This window comes from Cyanistes caeruleus, chromosome 16, assembly GCF_971803275.1.
Source record: "Cyanistes caeruleus chromosome 16, bCyaCae1.hap1.1, whole genome shotgun sequence".
Lineage (NCBI taxonomy): Eukaryota > Metazoa > Chordata > Aves > Passeriformes > Paridae > Cyanistes > Cyanistes caeruleus.
The window spans coordinates 16,865,444-16,877,556 of record NC_141716.1 but is presented as its reverse complement, the minus strand read 5'-3'; the positions used below and the strand labels follow the sequence as shown (position 1 = coordinate 16,877,556).

At 39.6% G+C, this 12,113-nt stretch overlaps 1 protein-coding gene across 48 annotated transcripts in view; it reads left to right on the top strand.

Moving 5' to 3' along the window:
• The window catches only part of PHF20 (PHD finger protein 20), a 78,360-nt gene that overhangs the window by 30,517 nt on the left and 35,730 nt on the right, over positions 1-12,113 (top strand). For 36 of the 48 annotated variants that reach the window (XR_015276923.1, XR_015276922.1, XR_015276924.1 and 33 more), the window contains 4 exons: positions 2,739-3,126; positions 3,504-3,611; positions 4,249-4,425; positions 5,227-5,406. Coding sequence is in view for 44 of the 48 variants with exons in the window: in XM_086852684.1 (XP_086708810.1) it covers positions 2,739-3,126; positions 3,504-3,611; positions 4,249-4,425; positions 5,227-5,406 (853 nt within the window). In the remaining 4 variants the exon portion in view is untranslated. The remainder of the gene's footprint in view (positions 1-2,738; positions 3,127-3,503; positions 3,612-4,248; positions 4,426-5,226; positions 5,407-12,113) is intronic. The other 12 variants (XR_015276925.1, XM_086852681.1, XM_086852691.1 and 9 more) reach the window with 1 other exon arrangement.

Genomic DNA, 12,113 nt, shown 5'->3' with positions numbered 1-12,113 from the left:
GAAGTGTCTTGATCCTGTTCTTCAGGAGGAGAGAGTGGAGTCATGAAGGCACACATGGCTCATATCTTAGTACTTGTAAGGAAAAAAAAAGTGGTCCAAACCACACAATTCCTGAAGGGAGCAACATAAGCAGTCATAATTTCTTTAATTACAGTATTACTCTGTCCCTGTATAGAGGGTGTAACTGTTTATGTTGAAGAATGATGGTAAAATGCTAGTGACCTGTAACAGTGTATATCTGCCTTTGCAATGACACACAGCTTTTAAGAGTTCAGTAACACCAAGAGGTAATTCAGACATACTGTATTCATTATTCAGTTTCTTGAGAATGTTTTAACGATGGCTTATGGGTGTTCCAGTAGCACGTACTTCACATCAGATGGTTTTGTGATCATCACAGTCCTGAAACATAGTTGCCTGGGGTTTTTTTTTGAGGTGGTAGATTTTTGTTTGTTTTTTTGGAGTGGGTTTGGGTTGTTTTTGGTTTTGTTTGTTTGGGTTTTCCGCTAATGTTTGAGTTGCCGCTGAAGTGTCTCCTGTAAGGAATTTACAGAATACAAATTTACAGGATGTCTAGTTGTTGGAGTCTGAAACACAGAGTGTGTGCCCTTGTTTCTGATACCTAGCTCTGAGATCCAAAAGAACACTGAATTTCATATAATGTGAAATTTATGAGCATGTTTTCATGGTGATACATGAAAACAACTGTTAAAGTTAGAAAAGCTGAAAGTGTGAGTGTGTAGAGAGTTTTCTTCAGTCACTGGGTGAAAAAGAGTTTAAAATAGTTTAGAAAGCAGAAGACAAGATGGAGGATTTAGAATGTTGTTTCTTTTCCTTCTTCTTTCTTCTTCCTGTTCTTCTTCCGGAGGTTTTTGGGTAATAGTAGGTGATTGGATAGAAAATACTGCATGCAGCACACAGGTGATGGGTCATTGGGTCATTAAGAAAAATAATATACCTGTCTATTGTTAATTGAATAAGAATGAGTATAATGATAAAAGAACTGTGAGGTTCAGGGCCATTTTGTGCTTTCAAAGCTCAAAGTGAGCTGCAAGGCCATTTTTTACCATCAGGGCCAAAATGCGCCAGGTTGTGGTAAATAGAACTTGTGCAGAAAGTCTGGAGGGACCTGCCAAGTTTTGTGATAACATCCTAATAAACACGAGAAACAAGATCCTAACAGACTTTGGAGTTTTTGTCCTGACCCAGAGAACTGAAATAAGTGGGGCTCCCCATGAGGGAATATCCCCAAGGAGCTCAGCTCAGAGAAGCTGAGAAATCCAGGACTGAAGAGAAGTGCAGAAGGAGCACACAGAATCAAGAGAAAAAAGAACAGGAATTTTAAAAAGTTATATCTGGTAAAAGGGTTGCTCAGACATGTGGAAGATTTCCTTCCTATTTACCTCATAGTAAGTAAACTCAAAGTAAACTGAGCTGTCTGTTTTCATGAAATACACAGCAATTTGATTTCACACTTCTTAACAGTGACTTTTTTTTTGTCACATCTGTACCTAGTATGGTTGAAATAATATCATAGAGGGTGGAGCAGATTGCATGTTCACCATTTTAGTGCAGTAGTATTATTTCTTAAAGGTATGGTCTGAAAATGCCTTAAAAGGTATCTGTTCATGTAAGCCACATACAGACAGGAATATTGGGGTGAGAAGAGGCAAGATGTAGTGCAGTACAAGGAAATAGTGAGTCTTAAGTGGATTCTCAGAATTTCATATAGCTTAAATGACCTGTTCCACCTTCTTTCCCCAAGAAGGTGTTGAGGTATTTAGTCTTTCCTGTCCTCTGATCCTGGGTCATAGTTGAAGATTCTTGTGCCCTGTAGAACTGTGTCTGGGAAGGAGCATGGTTCATGCTTCAATTAGGCAACAAGAAGAGAGAAGTTAGTTGAACTAAAGGCAGTGTTGACACATGACCAAATATTAATCCATGTGCAAAGCTAGAACATTTCTGTTTATCTGGGGCAGCCAGTAGCAAGATCACTGGAAGGGGAAAAAAACATAATCAGCATATGTCAACCTCCTTGCTCCTTTCCAGTGGTATAATATAAAGCCTGATCACAAAAGGGGATTGGACATGGAGTAGCAGGAAGCTGTTGATACAGGGTGTTCTTCCTGGCCTGGTGTTACCCAATAAAAACTATGGGGAAATAGGCTGGCAGTTGAAAGTTGCCTCAGTAGCGTGCTGGCTGGGGACTGTTAAGGGTTTTCATGTCCTCTCATGCTGAACACAAATTGCAGAAGAAAATTCAAGTTTCGTTTTTAAATTTAAATGCTTAAATTCTAACATCACATAGTTCCTGATGACTGCTGATTGCAGTTGCTTTACATGACTCTGCCTAGCAATATCTGCAGCAGTGATGAGGGCAAGCAAACTGCATGTCTGTTTTGAATGAGACTCTTCTGTAAAGGAAAAAAGTTGGCACGTCGGAGTGATTGAGCCGTTTCCTGTTTTCTGTGCTCCTGACTCCCACTCCTTCTGCAGTGTCCCAAGCAGGTTTTATGTAGTACTGCACAAGCTAGTAGAGACACAGTATGTCCTGTTCACACTGCACAGGTCTTTCGGGAGTTCGGGTGCCTCTAAGTTTTAATCTGTGGGTTGCAATAGAGCGTGTACCTTTATCACTTGAAAAATTGGACAAAGATGCAGGTCTGCTAAATACAAAGTGGGAAGGGTGGCTTTTAGACTACAATGAGTTGATTTGCCTGTCATTCTTCTTATTCTAGAATATTGTGGGTGATGCTAAGCCTAAGGAAAGAGGTAATGAAATTCCATCATCTCCTGAAAACCAGGAGAAATTTAAAGAGCAGAGGAAAGCAACAGGTAGTGCAAAGAAAGAAGAAGATGAAAAGACATTAAAGACTGAGAAACGAGTTAAACAACCTGATAAAGAGGGAAAATTTATAGTCATCTCGGAAAAAGGCAAGATCTCAGAAAAGAATATATCTAAGAATGGAAAAGAAGATAAAGAGAATATATCAGAGAATGATATGGAATATTCAGTAGATACACAAATTGAGAAAAAGCCTGAAAATGACAAGGTAAAGAGTCCACAGGAAAATGTGAAAGAAACTAAGCGAAAGCGTGGCAGACCACCAATAACACCTTCCACGGGTATGTAGCCAAACTTAAATGTGCAGGCATGTGCCATAACACTTTTAAACTTATCTAAAGGAATAAGAGATACCTTGCTCTTTCACAGCCTAATCTCTAGAATCTCTTAAAAATTTTTTAGTTCATCTTCGTTCAGGACAGCCAAGAACATACTGAAGCTTGGGCCCTTGGTGGTTTGGTCAGAGATTAGCTTTAGCAAGTATCCATCATGTAATATAAGCACACCTGTAGTAGGGTTAAATACTACTGTGTGGGTTTTAGAAAGCCAGATGAACCTGTATTTATGCAAATCCAGTATTTTAGATTGTAAAGCTTGTGTTAAAGTGTTTCACAGCTTTGTATTAAATTGATTTTTCTTCTCTTATCTAAATCTGTAGAGCCAAGTTCTCAGACACTGCAGCCCATAACTTTGGAGTTAAGACGTCGGAAAATACCTAAAGGAGGTGATGTTCCATTGAAGCGTCCCAGGATTGAACGAAACTTGTGTGAGTAAATATTCATGCCACTGCAATCCAATAGCTTCTACTTTATCTTGATGTGCTGTGTGTGGAGGCTGAAGAACTTGAGTGTGTTGATGAGGAAAGAGAATTATATTCTCTGTAGTAGTGTCTTGACCAAGGAGATGAAGATCTAAGGAAAGCTCTTTCCTTTCCTTATTACCACAGTCTTAAACTTCAGTGTGTGTAGGTTATCCAGCTCAGTTACAGCTGTTTGTGTGCCTGAATTGTCTCATCTAACTCCTGATATTACTTAGATCTGTGGAACAGCTTGCTTAGACCAGCTCCACTGTAATGTGCTCTGCAGTATTCTTCTGTGTGCATTTTACTCAGTGAATTTTTTTTTCTCAGTAAGAAACTAGTAGGATACTGATCTGTATTCATACTTCAAATCTGTTACTAGAAGAAAAAAGTTGTGAGCTTTTGCTGTATTTTTATGCTTATTTGTAACTTATCATTGTAGCTTTTACAGAGGCCTGATTATCCATGCTTTTTAGCTTTTGCTGTTAGCCTTAATCCTTAAAAAAAAAAAAATACTTTCAAGGGAGTCACAGGGAGGGAAGAATTTGAAAGTTTGCTTGTGATCTGTTTGTACTCCTGTAACTGCATGTTACAACTGTTCCAGCTCAGGAAAAATTTAAGAACTCTTCAGACAATGCTGAGAGAGACCAGATCAGGAGGCGATCTTCAAGACTGTCATCCAATATTAGCCGTGAGATTTTAAATACAGATCTTGTCACAACTTCCACGGAAATTCAGACTTGGAAAGATGCAGTATCTAACCAAAATGAATCTGAGAGGGGTAAGTGCCTTTGCAGTGTACTCTGGATTTTTGTGATGAGGTGGTCATGTAGTTGTTGCAAGCTCTATATTTTCAGTTGCTTAACTGCAGGCTCCATATCTGACATTAAAACCTGATCAGCAGTGCAGGGAAAGCTCATGGAAAGTTTCTATCACACTGCTGCCCTGATTGCTTTTGGCTTTTGATTCCCTTTCTATCATTAACCTTAGCATTTCCCTTGGGTTGTGGGAGCTTTCCAGCAAAGGAGAGCTCCATAGGCTGTAAAAATATCCAAGGAAATAGTTTAGTTTGGGTTTCTTTGGTTGGTTGGTTTTCTTTCTTAGGGAATGCAGGTTCTGATTGTGAAAATGAGGTAATTTCAAAGTTTTAACGCTTTCAGATTGTAGCAGTAATAGCCCAAGTACTGAACTCAGAGTTCTTATAGATTAATTCTGTTGTTGAACACTAAAAGCATCAAATGGGACGCTTTTATGCTTAAACAGGGTGGAGATAACACTCCATTTTCTGCTCTGTTCTTCACTGCCTTTTCCCTTTTGAGGGAGGTCTTGCAGTGGTTTGGGATATATCCTATTCTGGGCTATAAACAGTTAGCTTGTGTGTTTCTAAGCAGCTGTAAATTTATAGGGGTGTTACCAGTTAATTGTGTTGCAAAAATTTTGTGTGACCAAGAGTAACCAGTCAAGAACATGGATGGGTATTTTTCTCCATTATAATGTGATGAAGATTCCCCCTCCCCCCACAGTGTTCTGCAGTATGCTTTTGAATACACTTTACTCAGTGGAAATCTTTTTCTCATTCTAGTCCAGTTAGAAATTCCTGTTGAATCTGACCAAAGTTTCGGTGAACAAGGATCACCTGGAAATTCGTGGCATAGCACAGCACTCAGTACAGACACCAGTTTGCAAGAAGAGAAAGCTGAAGACACAGAGTCTTCCTCTGTTCCTGTCAGAACTCAAGAACCTTCTGCTGCTACAAGTTCAGGTTTTTCATATTTAATATTGATGCATTTCTTAAGGCAACCGATATCAGATGTTTTGTACAAGTGTTAAAATTGTGCATTCTTGCAGTTTTAACCTTGGTAAAAAATTTTTATTCCTTGTGGAGTTTTAATCTTATGCTTTCAAGTTGGACAGGAGTCTTAAAAGTGGAAATGGTAATTTTTAAATGATTGGGTGTACTATTTTCAGCATGCGTGATGAAGTTAACAAATGCTTGTTTTCAGTGTTTGGAATTCTGGATTAAATTGAACGTAATACTGTAAAAGGTTAGGTTCTTTTCTCCTTAATGTGCTGAAAGTATGTGGTAATATTGCTGTTACTTCTGTTTGAGAATCCTGACCGTGCATTTTTATATCCTTATGTTTAGACTTGGAGGCTTTAATGCAAATTTATGAAATAGTTCAAACATTTCAGTGTCTGTCTTAATATATATACTCCATTTTCTGTTAGCTAGGGAGTGTTCTTACCTTGCCTTTTCAAATTAAAATTTCCTATGCAGATAGTAGACTGTTAAAACATGGTGCTGTCCTGTGATTATTTCTCATAACTTTAATCTTTGAATCTACAGCTAGCTGGGGAAACTTGATGTACCTATTTCCTAGTTTATGCTTTATCAAACAAGTTTAATTTTAAGTATAACAGATCATTTGGAGAGATTTACAGTTGCTCAGCACTGCTGGAGTAATCTGTGTGTGTTGTTTGTTGGTTATTTTAAATTTCCCTCTTGTTTTCCCTCTTGTATCTTCTTTCACTCACTCTGGTGTAACTGTTCAAGTGACATGTCCTCTCTTTCCATTAATGGGTATCCTCAGGGCAGGGATACCTGTTTCTCCCATGACCTCTTTCCTTCACTCAGGTTGAATGTGTATATGGTCTTCTACTGTTTAAAATTTTTTAAAAAATTTGAGGTCTTTTGATGTTGATCTCCTTCAGCTGTTGCTGAGCATTTGTAATTTGGGTTTAAACTCAGGAGAATTCCAACTGAATGTGTAATGTTTGTGTGTGTACTCATTCACACTAATGGAATGTGTGGGATGTGGCTTGAGCTTGCTTCATTAGGTACAAGCAGCAAAGCTGTGGGATCAGGGCTTGGCTAACACCTACCCAGAGGCTGATAGAGTGTGCACTCTTGTTCCAGGCTCTTCTGTCAACTCTTGAACAAGCTAGATTAAAGATAATTTGGGAATATTCACTCACATTGAATTCTGACCTGAAGTACAACACTGGTGGTACATAAAAATCCACACTTCTGAGCAAGGATTTTATTGTATTTAATTGAAAGTTGTTTCAGTTAACACTAAAAATCAGATATGCACCTCAGTGGACATCCAGATGTGACAAGCAGGTGTCTTTATTTTAGAGCACTCTTAAGGATTGGGGATAAAAGCTCTGCAGGGTCTTTGACTAAGTACCGTCACCTGAAATCTAACTACAAAAATCTACGTTTCCATACTTAACCAACATTAAAAATGTTACTAACAGGCAGTTTTAGATGAAGGTTTTAAAATTCATAAATTCTATCACAGATAAGTTCTTTGTAGTTAAAAGTGGATCTGTGTTTCCCTCTTCATGCTCTGTTTTGGTTGTGGGATTGTACCAGTACACCCCAGTGCTGATGAGCTGCCTGATGGGGGAAGAGCAGGGCTTGGTCTTTTACTTGGTAGTGGTGCGTGTTTGTAGCAGCATGACAGCGACAAGCACCTCATGGTAGGATCTGAAAATTGACAGTGGCTTCTGCTCTTGTGGAGGGGTAGATAAATTGCAGAGCCCAGGCATGCTGTCCTGAAAATAGCTGGTGTTGGAGACTGGGAGTTGAATTAACTCATTTATGGTTGATTATCAAGGGGAAAGATATACTTCAGGTAGAATAACTATATGTCAGACAGTTATATTCATTATGTTCTCAGTCTGCCATGTGTTTCAAAGAGACTGGGGGCTTGGGAAGTGGTAAAGTACATTGCTGGAAAGTAGGTGGTGTATGTGGGAGAAGAGGGTGTCTGTTGCATATGAGATTGCCACAAAGTACAGCATGGAAATTAGTTGTTGGTAACTTTTCATGTGTAGAACAAAGGCTATGTTGTAACCCAGTATTACCATTATTATTTGTAGACTTTAATTCTAGTCATTTAGTGGGAATTAAGAATAATCTTCATGTATGAAAATACTCTAAAACCTATCTTTTCCTCAGTGTGATATGTTAGTGTAATTTTGGCATTGTTGAGTAATGCATTCTGGTAGTACCAATTTTACCTTGCATGATGTATAGGAAGAACATTGTTTTTATAGCATTTGAATATCAGCAATTTTTAAGGACATGAACACTCTTTTTAAAGGGTGTTTATCTAGTCTGGTTGGTAGATGATTCAAGGTTCACAATGGTTGCAGACATCTGTAACAGCAAACACAGTCTGGAGTCTTCCTATGACTGAGATGTTTTAAAATGTAACATGTAATGAAAGGGCAATAAAGTATTGCTTCTCAAAACTGAAGTTCCTTTTTAAAAACTTTCAACAAAATTCTGAATGTACTGAAAGACTGAAATCATGTTCTGCTGGCTTTTGACACCTCTAAGGACAAGGCACCAGAAGTGGTAATCAGAATTTAGCTGAATCACAGAATCACTAGGTTGAAAGAGACCTTCAAGAGTCTAACCCATGCCCTAATACCTCAACTAAACCATGGCACTGAGTGCCATATCCGGTCTTTTTTTAAACACATCCAGGGATGGTGACTTGTGGATTTTTCTGAGTCTGAGAGAGTTATAGTCTGTCAGTGGCTGATCTGTTCCCAAGGGAAAGTCTCTTGAGAGCATCTCTCGCTCAAGGACTATTATTGTAAATAATCTCATTTTCTCAAAACAGTTCTGTGCAGCTGTGGTTAGTGTGTTTTCTCTTGTCCCACCAATGGGACAGAGAGGTGGTGTTCCCTTTACCAGTCATGTTAAACCTGTAGTGTAATATCATATAAAAAGCTGAAAAGTTTGTATAATAAAACTTTTTCTGAACAAGTCGTTCTGGTGTGTGCTGCTGCATAGAATCCACACTTGTACTTCATGTGCAGCAGCGACAGTGACTCTGCCACCTCCCCAGGCAGACCATTCCAGTATTTTATCACTCTTTCCATGAAGAACTTTTTCCTAATGTCCAACCTAAATTTCCCTTGACACAGCTTAAGGCTGTGTCCTCTCATTCTGTCAGTGCTGCCTAGTGAAAGAGACTGACCCCCACCTGACTACAAGCACCTTTCAGGGAGTTGTAGAGAGTGATAAGGTCACCTCTGAGTCTCCTTTTCTCCAGGCTAAACAACCCCAGCTCCCTCAGCCGTTCTTCACAGGGCTTGTGTTCTTAGCCCCTCACCAGCCTCATTGCCTCTTCTGGATGCACTCAAGTATCTCAATGTTCTTCCTAAACTGAGGGGCCCAGAACTGGACATAGAACTCCAGGTATGGCCTCACCAGTGCTGAGTACATGGGAAGAATGACCTCCCTGCTCCTGCTGGCCATGCTATTCCTAATACAGAAATCAAGTTGTCTTTCCAAAAAATATGTGAGAGTCTGTTGGCAATTTTTTGCAGACAGTTTAAGCTCTGCATATATCTGAAAACAGAAGCATTCCATAGCTGTTCATGTGAGTTTAGTCTTAAAAATTCTTTTTACTTTAAAGGTGGGCTGCCTTTGCTTTGCCCAGATCTGCTATCATGTTCGTGGTTGTATTTGCTAGCACTCTTGAAATAACTTATTTATTTGCATCAGGGATTCTCTTTGCCTTATAAGTTACACCTGCTTTTCTAGTTTTGTTCACGTAGCTTTGGGTTTCAGTTAAGGAGAAGCATAAGACCTTTTCATCAGTTTGAGAGAGCTGCTATTTCTACTGCAGCTCACCTCAACAGGCTTTAATCCCTTCAAGGTAGCGTGAAAGTTGTATTTTTGAGCCTAACAAGATATGGTAGGTAAATAAGTCCATCCTGCCTTGCTCACTGAAAGCTCCCTAAGGTGAGGCACCACAATGTGGTCACAGTGTTTCAGTTACAGGTCAAAGTGCAGGTAAAGCCTTTATATCCTCCTTACCTGGCCCCTCCAGAGGTACCTTGAGGTGTGAGTGGTGCACTGCAAGGCTTACATGCTTTACTGCCCAGTAGAGGCTGCTTTTATTGGTACCAATTTATTTCCAGCACAGGGGGAAACTGGTGAGTGGAGGGCCACAGGAAATACAATCTTGAGTAACTCTTGCAATGCCAAGTAATGTTACAGCTCAAAACCTCACAAGTTTATAAATACGTAATGATCAGTGATTACTGATGCTCTTACATATATCTTATACCAGGCATCTCCTTCTGTGGATTCTGGATGCACTGGAAGTTCTTGGATGCTGTCCTTACTTAAATTAGCTTGAGAAGAGCAATTAAGCAAGATGGTTTTTGTTTCACAACTGAGATACTGAAAGAGAGAGGGTTTTTGAAAATAAAGGAAGAAAGGTAATTTGAGAGTTGAAATGATGGAACACTTGTTGAGCTCAAGAAAAACAACACAAGATTTCAGGAGAGATAAGCTGAATGAAATAAGTAATTAGTGAGGACACTGGCACAGAGTTTCAATGTGTTTAATTTAACAGTACATGAATGAAGAAATAATTTGATCTTCACTTAATATTTCTTTGGAGACCAGGAAATAGAGAGTGATGGTCTCCTCATTTTAGCAAGCAATTGTGTGTGGAGGTCTAATGGCTCAAAACTGCAGTAACGCCAGTTTTAAGTGGGGGAAAATGAGAAGAGTTCTATGCGCTGCTGGCTTCTTGGATTGTTTACCAGGATGTTGCAGGAGATGCCACAGGATGGCAGACCTTCAGTCAAGGTACCATGCTGCTGCCAAATATTCCTGTCCCAGCAGGAGTCATATCAAAGGGAGAATTGGTGATGGGGTAAAAACACCTCTGTGGACTTGGAAGCTTTATACTATGCATTTTACAGTGAACTTACTGCTGAACGTGGTCATAGCTTGACCCTTGGATAATTCAGCCCAGTGAGAAGTGGGAAGGGTTTCTGACTGGAACACTGAGGGAGTGTTTTTCCCTGTAGTGAAACTTAAAGGACACACTGATGTTTGACCATGAGTGTCTGTGCTTAATGTTGTATGGCTTACTGAAAAGCAGGTGAGGAGTTTGAATTTTGATTATAATTATGGGAGAAATAGCAGGTGTCAATTTACCGTTCACTTTCCTCTGTACTCACAGAAAATACCCACCAAGCTCCTCTGTAAAGGCAAGTGCCTGAAAATCTGAAGACAATACCTCAAACCTGTTCCTGTAGAAACCAATTTTAGTGGTGTATGTTGTGAGCAAAACTTCTGTGTGTAAGGATGCTAGCTGCCCCTTCAGGTGTTGGTGTAGGAGGTCATTTTCAGAGTGCTGGGGACATGGGCTCTGCAGAGGCTCCCAGTGGCAGAGTTGGTTGTCAGTTTCCTACTGTGCCTGGGTGACAGGGAGTTCTATTGTGCTACTTGTTAAGAAGGAAAATGTAGTCATGGGAATGATTGAAGCTTTGTTTCAAATTTTGTGGGATCGTCTGTATTTTTATTACTCTGAATACATTCCTTTTGTGCATTGCAGTAAGCTTTTTGTCTGCTTCCTTTCCCTTTGCCCCATGTCTTTGTTATCCCTATTTCTAACTTCAGTTAATGCAATCCTTTCCTTTTCTAACTTGTAGCTGATCAGTTAGAAGCCGTTCCCTATATCTTCTCCAGAATTTGTCCAGCTTAGTGGAGAGGAAGTGCTCTGAGCTTGGATGCAGAGCCTCATCCTGCCAGTTGCGGATGATGTAATACTTTAACCTTGTTATCTTAGTAATGGTTTTTTGTTTAGTCTGTGGACCACGTTACTCCCTTCTGCTGCAGTTATTTTCCAGCTTCATGTTGGGTATTAAATGGTAACAAGTTCTGAGCATCTGTAGTCCCAAATGCTGGTTTTTTCCTTTACAGTCAAGAGAACCTTTTTGTTTTTGCTTTCACTAAACCTGCAGGCCATTGCACTGAGCCTTCATTTTTTCATTCTTCCTGACTGCAGCTTTTGATGGTCTGCAGTGTATTTTGATTTTGGAATTGGCAAACTTCATCATTGCTCAAGTGTGAGTCTGGCTTTGCTGCAGTCTTACTGATTTTCATGTCAGCATGTTCTTAATGTGGCTATGACAGTGTCTTCCTCCTGGTCGTTACCACTGTGAAACACCCAAAACTAGTCTTTCTTTGTACTATTTCCTTCTCCAGTTTCACTGCACATTCTGCCTTTTAATCAGATTCATGTTGCATATGATTTAATCTTTCCCTATGCATCAGGGTACAATTACTTGTGTTTTCTCCATGTTAAAGATTTGTTTGTACAGGGTACTTAAAGACTGGGTGTCCCTCAGATACAGCTGTCTAGGATGCTTCTCTGCACTGTGACAACCTTTTAAGTCTGCTGCTCAGTAACACCAGTTTTGTTACTGCATGCTAAAAACTTGGAAACAAGCTGTACTGTGTTTTTACTTCAGGATTGTGTTGACACTGCCTTTAACACTCCTGTTAGCCTTACTGCACTTACAGAAAATCTTACTCTTGCTCATAATGTTTCTGGATACTTTTGTCCCTTGTTTACAGCTATTTCTAGTACAATGTCTTAATTTTCATTCATATGCTGCATCCCTTCAGTTTTAGTCACT